At 48.3% G+C, this 13,384-nt stretch overlaps 5 protein-coding genes across 5 annotated transcripts; 2 read left to right on the top strand and 3 right to left on the bottom strand.

The window, feature by feature from the left end:
* Positions 1–84: 84 nt before the first annotated feature.
* On the bottom strand, positions 85–4,086 carry thtA (the record flags this gene model as incomplete). The annotated part of the gene is made up of 5 exons (XM_057285284.1): positions 85–1,512; positions 1,566–1,738; positions 1,799–3,377; positions 3,435–3,549; positions 3,608–4,086. The coding sequence occupies 5 exons, from the start codon at positions 4,084–4,086 to the stop codon at positions 85–87; spliced, it is 3,774 nt and encodes a 1,257-aa protein (XP_057131550.1).
* A 1,285-nt stretch (positions 4,087–5,371) lies between these two features.
* On the top strand, positions 5,372–6,718 carry N7471_012566 (TBC domain-containing protein; the record flags this gene model as incomplete). Its single annotated transcript, XM_057285285.1, has 3 exons — positions 5,372–5,597; positions 5,655–5,783; positions 5,838–6,718. 3 exons carry the CDS (start codon positions 5,372–5,374, stop codon positions 6,716–6,718), a joined length of 1,236 nt encoding a protein of 411 aa, XP_057131551.1.
* Positions 6,719–7,026: 308 nt separating this feature from the next.
* N7471_012567 (Yip1 family protein) lies at positions 7,027–8,085 on the top strand (the record flags this gene model as incomplete). The annotated part of the gene is made up of 4 exons (XM_057285286.1): positions 7,027–7,071; positions 7,122–7,173; positions 7,236–7,941; positions 7,998–8,085. The coding sequence occupies 4 exons, from the start codon at positions 7,027–7,029 to the stop codon at positions 8,083–8,085; spliced, it is 891 nt and encodes a 296-aa protein (XP_057131552.1).
* Positions 8,086–9,867: 1,782 nt separating this feature from the next.
* N7471_012568 (TFIIB-type zinc finger domain-containing protein) lies at positions 9,868–12,029 on the bottom strand (the record flags this gene model as incomplete). Its single annotated transcript, XM_057285287.1, has 7 exons — positions 9,868–10,850; positions 10,908–11,046; positions 11,106–11,211; positions 11,283–11,536; positions 11,591–11,700; positions 11,753–11,843; positions 11,925–12,029. The coding sequence occupies 7 exons, from the start codon at positions 12,027–12,029 to the stop codon at positions 9,868–9,870; spliced, it is 1,788 nt and encodes a 595-aa protein (XP_057131553.1).
* A 585-nt stretch (positions 12,030–12,614) lies between these two features.
* On the bottom strand, positions 12,615–13,375 carry N7471_012569 (Eukaryotic translation initiation factor eIF-5A; the record flags this gene model as incomplete). The annotated part of the gene is made up of 4 exons (XM_057285288.1): positions 12,615–12,679; positions 12,738–12,864; positions 12,917–13,183; positions 13,361–13,375. 4 exons carry the CDS (start codon positions 13,373–13,375, stop codon positions 12,615–12,617), a joined length of 474 nt encoding a protein of 157 aa, XP_057131554.1.
* Positions 13,376–13,384: the final 9 nt, after the last annotated feature.

Raw genomic sequence — 13,384 nt, forward strand, 5'->3', positions numbered from 1 at the left:
CAAGTTGACTCAAACCTCCAGGGCTATGTACTCCAAGCTTGGTCCTCCACACTTCTTCCCCCCGGTGAAAACCCCCTTGAGATTTTAGATCTCAATGTGCAGCATGTTCCGAAGCCAGCTGAAGACAGCCTGGGTATGGTTGACATAAACTCCAAGCACGTCCTGAACTGCCTCAAAGAACATATGCACTGTTTCAGGGGTCAGGTCCTTGAACTGACTCCTGTTGCATGCCATGAGAATCTCATCCAGGTATTTCGAGTCGCGACTGGCAAGGCGAGCTAGAATGTTGCCGTCGATATGCATACTGTTCTCGACCTGGGAGATCGCATCAAGGTAGCGATGTCTGCGGGACAGGGAGGGACAGATGACCTCATCCCTAAGGCAGATGTTGAGCAGAAGTCGAAGAAGGCGCCACTCCTTCGCATTAAGGCACAAGAGCCTGTAGACCGAACCATTGATGCCAAAACCATAAAAGGTCTGGCTGGTCTTCAGCGAGGTTGGATACCTGCAGCCTTGAGTGAGCTTGATCAAGGAGGTGGGGAGATTGGCCGTCGGACGAGGCACAAGATCACCAGGTTGATCGAGCTCTGTGAAAGCCCGGGTAGCTCCGCCTCGGGTACTCACAAAAAGGAGATCCGATTGAAATCCATACCCGGGCAATAAAGTGTGAGACAAACCATCGCGTGCAGTTGGGTCGAAACCGTGCATCAGGATGTCCCCATTTGCAATCTTGTAGACCAGCAGGGAATGTCTTGAGGTGGTGACGTAGATCATGCTTCCTTGCACTGTCATCTCGACAGCTGGGGATGGAAGAGTAGCTGTAATATTTCGAACCCATTTCGTTGTTGAGTTTCGTGAGGTGACCGTGAAGAATCTCTTCCCAGCGACAAGAATCAAGCTATCGTCCCATGCATCCATGGCATAAACTGGGTCCTTGAACAATTGTGTGTGCTTGTCCGTGCAAATGATCTGCCCAGGATCGTTGGCATCCCGAGACGCCTGTAAGAACACCAATCGACCCTGGCGGTGACTGGGTTGATGAGGCAAACTGATTGAAGTCCCAATTGCGATAAGATGGTATGCGTTGCCACCCTTGTATGGCATCCAGTCAAAGATGCAGGTGATTTTCTCACCAGAAACTCCATGTGGTCTCCAGGGAAGAAGGCCTCGAGAAACCATGTCAATATCGTTAGAGACCACTGGCGACTGTGTGTCTGGGTCCACAAACTCAACACATGCCGTGCGGGAAAGATCGAGAGGCCTTGCTTGGTTTCCGATCTGGGTGACAGAATATGAAACAATGAGACTCCGGAGATGATGGGAGTAGGTGAGCTTGCTGGGATTTCCGGGAATGTCAATGCGCCGGGGAACGACCTTTGCTTCTTGATCCAGAGAGCACACCAGAAGCTGACCATCTGCAAAACAAAACATGTATGTAGTTGGAATCCCAGACCAGTAATCTCTTACATCAACAAGATCGAAGCTGCTGAGTCTGGTAGGGAAGTATGCGGGCTGGCATGAATGTTAGGTCATAGCTCAAAATGACAGGATGTGATATAACTTACGCAGTTTTGATCTGTAATCCAAACACGAGACAGGAAATAATCAAAGCCATTGCCATCCGGGGCATATGACACACGCCAGAAATCATCTCCGCATGTAAACAACGCAAATTTATTGTAGGCTTTGAGCTTGATTGATGTTTGCCCAAGATGGTGTGGCGCTCTTTGTTTCAAACCTGAAGAGAAAGTATCTGGTTAGTGAAGGGGAATGATATTTTGAACCAAAGATGACTCACATTTGAAACCGAAGACAGGGTCACCGTGAGCATTAACGGCGTTTGTATCTATCTCGAATGGAACAAGTATGCCACTTCGCAGACCACAGAAAAGGAACGCGTGAATTCTACCGTCTGAGAATGTTTTGATAACAGCGAGGCTTTCAATCGTTTTTAACATGTCCTCTGGATTGTTGACGATTTCGACAAGAGTGTCGGCATGTTGTTTGATTCCACCAGTCTCGTTGTAAACCTCGAATGATAGCACTGTGCCATCGCTGGTGCCCAGGAAAATGAATCCGACTTCTCCCAAATTCTGGTAGGAGATACAGATGGGCTCTTTTTGGAGCGGGTATGGAGCCTCATCATCAGATAGGGAGATACGTCCTTCGGTCGTGACTATCCGAAGAAAATGGAGAAAATTTCCCTTTTGACTTCTTGTAGTCATGACAATAGTGGAACTTGGGCCATCCACAATAGCTGCTGTGACAAACACAAGGGGATCATGTTGAACACAGCTGTTGAGAGTGAAATCAGTAGGGATGAAAAAGTGCACAGCTCTTTCTGTGATCCGAACAATAACACCGGATGGTGTACAGTCCATTGCCAAAGTCTGTTGGATATCCAAGCTGTCCTCCTCAAGGGCAGTAATGCCATCTCTCATATCGGGAGTCGTACGAAGAAGCAACGAAGAAAGCGGATCGGAGGCCAGTAGGTAGATTGAATCCTTAGCGCCGAGTGACACAGCCCACATACCACGTATGTTGGACAATCCACCCAATGCGGCCGATACTCCAATCTGAGCCTCAATGCCGTATCGAAGTTCGGTAATAGCTCCATTGCCCGAAGCAGAGGTTGAGCAGACAAACAGCCGATCGTAACAATATGGATTAACTTTGAAGAGGCGTGTTTGGTTTGAGGGAATAACAACTCCATCGGAAACTGGTGCCCAGTTGAGGAATCGCTGAACACATCTGGGGTGATCCCGTGCCTCCTGGACAAACAACCCACCATCACCCTGGCTTCCAGCAGCGAGAATGAAGTCACCACCTTCATGGCCCATATCAAGAATATCAAATGCTGTATCAACATCGCAGTGGAGTTGACCCAGGGAAGTCTGGGTTTCGAGTTCACCGTCGTTGCCAAACTCGAGATAATAGATCCAGCCTTTTTCTTGACAAAGGAAGATTCCATCGTACCTCTGACTATACATCCGGTTCCGCGAAGGTCTGGCCCAGCGAGTCCACAGTCCAGCTTCAGACGATTCGGCATCGGGAATGATAGGTGGGTATCGCATCGGACGAGATGAGCAATTGGGCGTGTACATCGCCATGGAATTCGTAGTGATCAGGAGGTACGAGGATTCTTTGGCCAAAGGGATGACCATGCTAGGCAACTGGTCTTGCTGAGGCAGAGAAATTAAGGTGAGTTTGGGACTCATGCGGTTAAGCATACTAGCTTCATCCCATTCAAACACCATAGAGCGTGTTGTGCCAAGCTTATGGACGATGAGCAGTAGAATGGTCCGTTTGTCATTATTGTCTTTCGGGTAAAGGAATTCCATAAACAGGATATCGCCATCCACCTGTAAGAAAATTTCCTGTTTAAAGATTGTTAATATCAGGCACATGCCAAATAAATTATAATGAGCACATACACTTTCGAGTGGGTTCAGCTTCCCCTGGGCCATCTGCATCTGGAGTTCGCCGGGGGATTTCAACCACAAGACACCGAAGAAATCACGCGACGCGCTGACTGCGACCGCACGGGATCTGGATCATGGTGTAAGCTTTTGTCGATCCAATTGAGTTAGCAATGGGTGATACTTACTTGGGATCAACAGCAATATGCTTGCCATACTTGTCGGCTATGTTGACATCGCGGGGCAGAGGTCGATTGTAGGAAACAAATGGGCCATCTCCCATCTCCGAGTAGTACATGAAGAGGAGCTCATTTGAGTCCGTAGCAAGAAAAAGGATTTGAGGAGGCAGTTTGGTCGTGTCGTAAGACTGACCCCCAAAACTTGATGGAGTCTGAGATTCCCAAGGCAACTGGGTGCTTACATTGATGACTTTTGCCCCGATAAGCGAGCCTTCAAGGTCTGATTTTTCAACAACATCTTGAAGATGACCACTGGGCAGGGCTTCCTTGATTTGAATTCGCCGCTCTCCAATGAAAACCACATCGTTGTGGTCTTGATCTCGAAGACGCGCTGGAAGGATCCAGTTGATGACAGGACTGGGAATCAATGGCTGGGTAAGCAGCCCAGCCAGACGCGTCGGACGCGTGCCGGGCTGGTTGCCAGACATTGCAGTAGTTGGGTGGGTTTCACAAGAAACCGAAAAGCAAACGAGGAAACGATTCTGAAGCCAAAGGCGTTAAGCGGGGTAGAGAGATGTGAAGAAACTCAAAGAGAGAGACAAGGATGGAAATAGAAGATGGAAATAGAAGATGGAAGGCGAAGTTGTAAGTGAATGGGTAGGAAGGGAAGTAGGAAAGTAGGAAATAGGCAATATCAAGAGCCGGTCAGGCAATGGCCTGAGGCGCAACAAGCCCCAAGATCCGTTTGAACTGCACCACACTTGCTGTGACTTTCTGTATTCAGGAAACAAGGCAATAGCACTGGCATTTGATATTTGCGAGATCCACTTGTCTTCATACTTCAAAGAGTGGAATATCTCAAATGCAATTTATGCATCGACTGCCAAATGCGATACTGGCTGTGAATTGATATCGGATGCACACAGCCCGAGTATGAAGGGAGTACAGGCGGTCAATAATTCCACGGTCCAGTACGTCCCAGACAAGCCCTGTGATATCTTTATTAACCAATGTACCTCATACCCCACATATGAGGAACCAATATCAATGTGCGACTTACAGCTTGCCCGAACGCTATACAGTAGTAGGAGTTCTCGAAGATGTGCAAATATCTGCCACAAGCTCCATTGGTTTCCAAGCTTCAGGAAGCAAGACTTTACCACAGAGTTAACACTGTCATTGGCAGACACTCGGAGACCAAGCTAATTCCGGAGCTATGCAATCACCGCCCGTCGATGAGCTGTCGCAACCCCAGAAACCGTGAGCCTCAAGGATGCACAACACGGTACACAGCTATATGTGCCCGAGGTCTTGCGATGAGTACCGCAAAGCTATTAAACCGGAGCGTTGTGCCTAAGCCTAGCACAGGGCGAATGTTGTTATCGGCGAAAACATGTCGCGGCTGCCGATCGATGCCTAAGGCCGTCAAGTGGAACTCCGCCGCTTTTCGACTTCAGAATTCCACGTCTGAGTATATGTGCCTAGAGATTCATCAGTTGTCGTTCAAAGAGACCTCAATTGTTAAGGGTAAAGCCATTCTCTCACATCTTTGGCATTGAGTCGTTGTTTGGGACACGTCGTTTCGTTGTCCGATGAAAAAGCCCTCGATCTATATCCGACCGCCTCTCGATATTGTTGAGCTAAATTCAGAACGCAAGGCGTGAATTTTGTCCATCCAGACTGAGAAACAAACAGTGATAGCTTTCATTCTTTCGTGTGTGTGCGTATTAGCTGTTTGGTCTCCTGGAAGGGCGACATCTTAGCGGACAAACGATGGAAGATACCGGAAGAGAACATCATCATCCCAGCTCTGAGGACACATCTGCACCGGTGGTATCTTCCAAAGACTCTGAACCGAATGAAGGAGCAAAACAGACGGCTCGAGCGGAAAAAGCGAGAGCCATCCGCAAAGCATGTGCAGCGCGCGACGTGGAAGCCTTAGCTATGCACGCAACGTCAGAAGGCGGGTTACTTGAAGATGGCTTGAGACAGATAGCCTGTGAGTCATTCTGGTCCAAAGAAGGTGCACATATGGATTCAACTAACCGGCGAACAGGGCCTGTTTTGTTACGATGCGACGAACGGCAACCATTGAATACGGTACCAAGTACTGAAGTTTTACGACACGCCGATGAGGAGCAGGTAGAACTCGACGTCAACCGGTCGTTTGTCTACTACCCAAAAGGTATGCCATTAGAACTCCCTGTGCAAGATGAGTTTGGATGTTAATAGAGTCTAGCTCCCGAGGAGGAAATGTTGAAAAAGAAACAGCAGCTATCTAACCTGATCACACAAGTACTAAGGGAATACCCCATGCTTTGTTATTTCCAAGGATATCACGACATAGTCCAGGTTCTTCTATTGGTACTGGGCGAGAAGCAAGCCATGTCAGCAGTGACACAGATATCCCTTTTCCGCATACGTGACTACATGCTTCCATCGCTGTCCCCAGCTGTGAAACATCTCCATCTTATTCCTGCAATCATCGAAACAACAGACCCCGAGCTAAGAAGACATCTTGGCATAATTGAACCATTCTTCGCTCTCGCAGCTACACTGACACTATACGCCCATGACATTCAAGAATACAGCGACATTTCACGACTTTTCGACTTTCTTTTAGCTCGAGAACCCGTGGTTGCAATCTACCTCTTCGCATCAATGATCCTATCTAGGAAAAAAGAGTTGCTGGAAATTCCAGTGGATGAGCCCGAGATGCTTCATTTTACGCTTTCCAAGCTACCATGCCCACTTGACCTGGATGGACACATTCTACATGCGGCACGGCTCTTTGAGGACCACCCGCCGGAATCTTTGCCACTTGGAGCCTGGAAACGTATTCCCTGGTGCAGCGTGCTCAAAACTTCACGAGACCCACATGGCAAGTACACCGCAGAATATGCGATGTACTTGTTTGAAAAGCAATCTCAACAGATTCGGACCGAAGAGCGCAGGAAACGAGCTGTGGATTTCTTGTGGAGCCACCGTCGCTCCGTGGGTTCTGTGGCGTTGGCTATCTTGGTTGGAGCTGCATCTTTCTATATCCGCAAAAAAGGACTCGACACCTCGATTTGGTCTTATGTTGGCCGAATTCAAAAGGCAATCCAAAACTGGATTTAATCTTCAAGTCAATGCGTCAGGTATCACGGGTGGATGCTTGCTATTGCATGTGTATGATAATGAGAGAAAATGTCAGAAGCAAGATAAAAGTCCTCATGTATGAGGATCGCAACTTGAGTATTTATATATAATAAAAAAACTCAGTCAATTTACTTGTAGAGCAAAGAATAACTATGTATTTGATACTCGTGTATGACATCTGGGTAGTGGTACCCACAGTTGTGGCTTGAGCGGTGGCTTTATCTGCGGAAGCTGATGTGTACACTTAACAACTCCCCTTCCAACAGCTTACCTCAAAACCAACCACCATGGCGAACCGAGGCTACGATGTTGTAGTAGATGTGGATGCAGATGTAAGCGCACTCTAATGAACAATACATCATTTCGTCTAACAAATCAGCAGGGCGACCTTGGCCATACCGACCTGCAGGAAGACCTCGAATTCCACCCCTCCAGTGAGTTCCTCCAAGCGAACCGGCCCAGCCCAGCTTTCTAACCAAGTAATCCTACCACCCAGACTTTGAAAATGACCAGAGAACCGCCAAAGTCCAAGGCGACAACGCCCCGTTCCTGGGCGGCGGGCCATCGCGCCGCCGTGACCGGTCCCCTGGCGGTACGCCGACCAAGCACAGCTGGTGGTCTCTGCACTACTACGAGCGATTTTTCGACGTCGACACGAACGAGGTCTTCCGCCGCTGCGTGGCGACGGTGTACCCGCGCACCAACTTCCTCGATGTGCTAGAGGGTAACGCAGATCTGTACGGGCCGATCTGGATCGCGACTACGGTGGTTGTTATCCTGTTTTTGACGGGCACTATCTCGCAATGGCTGTCGAACAATGACGACAAGCACTTCGAGTACGACTTCACGCTGCTATCGGGCGCAGCTGGTCTGATCTATGGGTACACGGGCATCTTGCCTATTGCCCTGTGGGGAGCGCTGCGTTGGTTCGGCAGCTCGACGGCTGATCTTATTGAGTGCTGGGCTCTGTATGGGTACTCTAATTTGGTTTGGATTGCCGTTGCACTGGTCAGCTGGAGTCCGTTGACTGCGCTTAACTGGGCGCTTGTTGGCGTTGGCTTTGCTTGGAGTGTCTTCTTCCTTCTGCGGAACTTGTATCCGGTCTTGAATGCTACTGATGCCAAGGCTAGCAAGATCCTCTTGATCTTGGTTGTTGTGCTACATGCGGCACTGGCTATTGCTATCAAGGTGCTTTTCTTTGCGTAAGTTTTGTCCTTGTCTGACAGCCGAATTGACCTTGAACTGACATATCTACTAGCCACGGAAGCCCCGTCTCAAAGAAGAACAAGGATAAGGATCACGACGATGAGAAGGACGAAAAGAAAGGAATGATGTTCCGGGCATAAGCGGGGGAGGATGGACCATTGGCTTTCATCTGGAATACCGGCCATTCCGTCGATTCTTGCTCAGGTAGCAGGGTTCGCAGCTCGAGTTTTCTAGTCGTGTTATTGAACGCATGCATGTATTGTACTCTGTATTTATCGCAGATGGAATTTGGAGACGTGAAACAATTCGACTTTTTGAATTTTACACATTTCATTTCATGGAGTGCAACTTGGTCGTCGAGAGGAGCCAACTAGAAAAAGTATGACTGTGGCTGCATTGATTTTATCATCATATCTAACGCCATTTGTAATCCTCTCCATGTAGCAGTCCAGCCAATCCCCATCTCTGGAATCTGCACCACAGCACGCCGAGCACAAGACCGAGGAGCGAGTCGTCTATTTGAGCTTCTTCTTGGGGCGGAGCTGGTTGGTGTGTCCGCACTTCTTCTTGCGGCAGTTGGTGGCACGGGGAGGGAGACGAGCCTGTAGAAGGTCCGAGTTAGTATATGTGTTGACGTAACTAATGGCCTTGCCACGAAAAGCGGTTTGATGACGAGTATCGGGCGCAAGCGGAGAAGGCGGGGTAAACGTACGTAGCACTTGCGGCAGATGGCCTTGTCGCAGTTGAACTTGGAGGCAAGGGCCTTGAGGGAAGGCTCAATGATACCACCACGGAGACGCAGGACAAGGTGAAGGGTGGACTCCTATAACGAGTTGATATCGCATGTTAGCGAATGTTCCACCATTTCGCAGACCATAGACCATAACGTCAAGCGATTATTCCTCCTCTTGCGTATCCGTGGGCAAAGTTATCTCTGGACAAAGAACATGTCGGATTGATCCGATCCACCCGAGATACCATATTGCCCCCACTTTCGGTCCAAATCACAAAAGTTGAATTCCGGTTCCTACCTTCTGGATGTTGTAGTCGCTCAGGGTGCGGCCATCCTCAAGCTGCTTGCCGGCGAAGATCAGGCGCTGCTGGTCAGGGGGAATGCCCTCCTTGTCCTGGATCTTGGTCTTGACGTTGTCGATGGTGTCGCTCGACTCGACATCGAGGGTAATGGTCTTACCCGTCAGGGTCTTGACGAAACTATATCGCACCGTATTAGTCCATATTCATTTTTCCTCCATGGGCTTGGGTCGTATCGGCGATGGATCGGGATTGTGGTTCGCGATGACATTTAAGGGTTCAGAATGACCTACATCTGCACTGAAACGGCGCGGAAAAAGACGATGTTAGCTCACTGAATCCATAGCGATGCATAGACGCTGTTGCACGGGGTGTATGGGACGTACTGGTTGCGAGTTTTCGTTGTTGTCGGCTGTCGGTCGCTGTGTTCCAGGCGGAGCTGTCGATTGTCAATTTGAGGATTTCGCTCGCTTAGCAAAGGTGGACCGATCCGGGTACCCTAAGCCCTAGTTGTTGCCCGTTTTCGATATACATTATGTAAGCAACCCGGCCAACCCAGCCAATGATAACTTGGCAGTGCATCGACCTACGTCAGGTATACGGAGTAGTAGCCCTGGAGATCCATGGAAGTTCTACTAAAAATAAATGAATACTGTTTTCTGTTTTCAATGGCATTTCCTGATCAAATAAGCAACTCTTTCGATCATCAACTCAGCTGGAAATACCAATCCGTCGAGAACTGACAACAATAGTTCACAGCAACCTTAGGAAATCAAATAATTGAACTAGAGATAAAATGATGTACAAAAGGTGAACGCCAGATACATGATCCCGAAGCCCCAACGCCATGCATATGATACAACGCACTTCCTCATCGACCTCTAGATGGTCTACCACATCTTTGAATTGGACATTAAATCATCATCGTCCATATCTTCGGACTCCGAGTCGTACATGTCCTCTTCAAAATCAGCAATTCCATACGTGTGGTCAACATCGCTTTCGTCAGTGTCCATTCCTTCTCCTTCCAAACTAGCGAAGTACTCTCTGTTCTGTCGCTCTTCATCTTGCTGTGCGATCCTAAACTCAACAACCGTGACAGCACGGACAAGAGTTTTCAATGGGACTGCAGCGAGCTGGGCTGCCACCTCGTAAAAAGTCCGTGCGGGGCCACTGAGATGTGATTCCCATCGATACCGGTGATACCACTCGCCGGGACGCCTGTGATCGGCCTCTTCGTCTTCAGGGATGACCCTTCTGGTTCTAAGGGTTTGCATGACTGTTTGTAGCAAAAGGTCGAGCTTTTGTCGAGTCGTATCAGGAGTGGCAGGGGGAGAAGTAGAGAAAGATTCTGGGTCAAGGGGAGGGGTTGGAACGGCTGGAACAGAAGCAGAGGATGGTTCTGGGGCAGCGGTAGAGGCTGGTTGGATATCTTGTTCTGCCCGGCTGATGGGAAACATTTCGGCGATGCGACTGGGTTCCTTAGAAGTATCCAGCCAACTGCGTTCATACCAGTCCATGTAAGTGTCTAATTGGGCAGATGTCATGCTCAACACATCTTCGTCTGTGATCTGAATGGCAGTCTTTTTTCCAATGTTTTCCCCAAATGGCTGATCATGATCGAAATTGTTCTGCGCGCGTGCCCAGACGGTCCAGTCCATGACCTGCGTAGCAGGCTCTTTATCTGTGTCGGGATACCTTTTCAAATCATCGATTGGGAAAAGTAGTTTCGTAGAAATGACAATCAGCACCATCAATTGCAAGTCAGGAAGAAGAAGTGCTGTTTTTCGGCCATCGTATGAACTTGTTGTCGGATACTGAAATTTGAAGTCTAGTAGTTCTTGCAAGATCCTAGTTGAATCATATATCTCAACTAAAACTCGTTAGCTAAGATAAAACTGGACAATCACGTGGCGACTGTTTCTCTTACTTGGTAAAGCCAATCTCTTGATGAGCCGGAAAAGAACCATGGGCGAATTCAATGGAGGAAGGTCCAATTCAAATCGGCGCTGATAGAACAGCGCTATTTCCAGGACGCTGCGGTGGAACCGCTCGGCATTAGGTATTGTCTTTGTCAAAATTAGCCAAGGCCAACCGATAAAATGTTTCGGAGTCAGACGACACTCACATTGACTTCAAGGATCCCAGTCAGTTCTGGCGGAAGCCTATCCCTCATTTCCCGAGGAACAGTTGCCAGGACTCGAGCGTAGGGGATCTGCTGCCGCATTATCATACTGTAGAATGTGAGTATTGATCATTCTAGAAGCAAACAACCGGGTTTGCATAGAAGAAAGAAGCTACATACTCGTGAAAATCACTGACACAGACAGGAAGCCGCATCAAAAACGCTGCGAGATAACACAGTGCAACAGAATCAATCAGACGAGGCCATTCGAGATACCTCGAGTTTGGTTTGAATCCATCACGAGATTCACCTTTTCCTGCGGGTTGTGAGCTGAACAGTTCAGATTCGGTATCATCCTCGTCATCTTCAGTAGCCTCAGTGATTCTCGCTTCAAAATCTTGCAGACGAAGAGCCCAGAGATCGCGAACAACGATCTAATGTAGAGTGAGCTTTCATCCTTGAACACATAAAGCAACATATGCACATACCTCAAGTTCCTCTGGGAAATCGTGTGCATGAATCAAGACATGACATTGTTTCCAAAGGATAAGCTGGTAGGTTTGCAAGAAAAGCGTGTAGGCCGGACGGCCACGAAGTGCTTTTGACAACAGTCAGCCAAGAGAACGATGTTCAAACTGCTTATTACATACTCTTGCTGGCCTTCTCCCTGGTTTCTCTCTTCAGGCGATGTGTTTTGCCTAGGTTTCCGAAATCGTCGGCATCTTCTGCGACTTGGACACCCTACGACATACATTAGCTGTGAACTTCCTGGCATTTGATGCAGCGATAGGATAAGGTTAGGAAAGCCGATGGAAGTCATACCTCCTGCAAATGGCCGCGCCGACAATACCAAAGTCCATTGTCGAGATAATATCGGGTCTCACGGCAACCATCTTGACCGCAGACCCCTCGGGTAACGTAGTCCATCCCCAAGGGATTTGTTCATGCTTGTTTGATAAGGAAGGGTTGGTATACCGAGATAGCGGGACTTTTTTTCTGCCTCCATTCCAGTGACCGCCGATTTTGTCGCTCCACATGTCCCGCAATGCGCGCGCTGTGATTGATCCGTCGACTATTTAGACGATTAAATTGCAAGTTTTTATGTACATATGTATGTACTTTTTTTTTTTTTGATTTACTTTGTTTTCTGATGTTACAATTATGTATATTGTTTGGTTTGGGGTGTAATTGAGCTCTACATTCATTCATCTGCGTTATAATTTACTAGGACCCTCGTGTAGTCAAGCAAGATTGAGTATTTATTCATTCATCACACTATCATGAGATGCTGAGACTCAGAACTGTTCGGACAACACATATCATGCCAACCAAAGCAATTCTTCGGTCCAGCCCACATCCAAGGCTGTGGGGGACAGATCTTGAAGCAACGGGCATAATCATTCAAAGAATCGTATCCTCCTTTGAACTATGAAAGATACATTTTTTGGCAGGCTTTGAGCCCTCGTGGAACATAAAGGTTGGCATAACAGGTAATAAATCCAGGTATTAAATTTATTTGGGAGCCTCCTTGCACTCCATGGCGGCCTCCTCGCCCATGGAAGTCAGGACGACAACGTCTAATGGCAACAGATCAGCAATAATTCCCTAGAGTTTGGATATATTGTTGTAACTTACTGCAATCCTTATCCTCCGAGAACATCTGGTTGATCTTGTCACCAACATCGTTCTCGGGGACCTTGACATCATCCTTGGTGTCACCGTTGTCGGTCATGAGGGACATGAAGCCATCGTTGATGTCGAGCTAATATTCGTCAACCAAACAATCCAAATTTCAAGTCATCAGGGGAACTCACGAGCTGGTACTCCTTGCGGATCACGTGGGGAACGTCCATGTTGTGGGTGGAGGGGGAGAGATCCTCAAGCTTCTTGCCGGTGAAGATATCGGTGGCGATCAAGTGAACCTTGGCGTGGCCGTGCTTTCCAGTCTTGGAGGTAGACATGTCAATGATCTTGCAAGGGCGGTTCTTGATGCAAACAAAGCCGTTCTTGCGCAGAGCGGAACACTGCATGGGGTAGGTGAGCGAAGCTCCGGCATCAGCCGACTCGAAAGTGACATCGTGCTATATTGGATCAGGTTAGCAAGCGCTTCAAAAATTGGCAATAGGGCGGGGTTAAGAGTCCAATATGGCCTCGTGCCCTCGAGAAGAGAAGAGGAGGGGGAGCCGCATGCGGGGCTTGGATAGAAATCCTCAAGACAGCCATTGGGGGATCTCGAATTTGTAAAAGAAAATACATACCTCCTCGGCAGACATGGTGAATAG

Source organism: Penicillium samsonianum, assembly GCF_028829775.1.
Source record: "Penicillium samsonianum strain IBT 33392 chromosome Unknown utg000007l_segment0_segment0, whole genome shotgun sequence".
NCBI classification, from domain to species: Eukaryota; Fungi; Ascomycota; class Eurotiomycetes; order Eurotiales; family Aspergillaceae; genus Penicillium; species Penicillium samsonianum.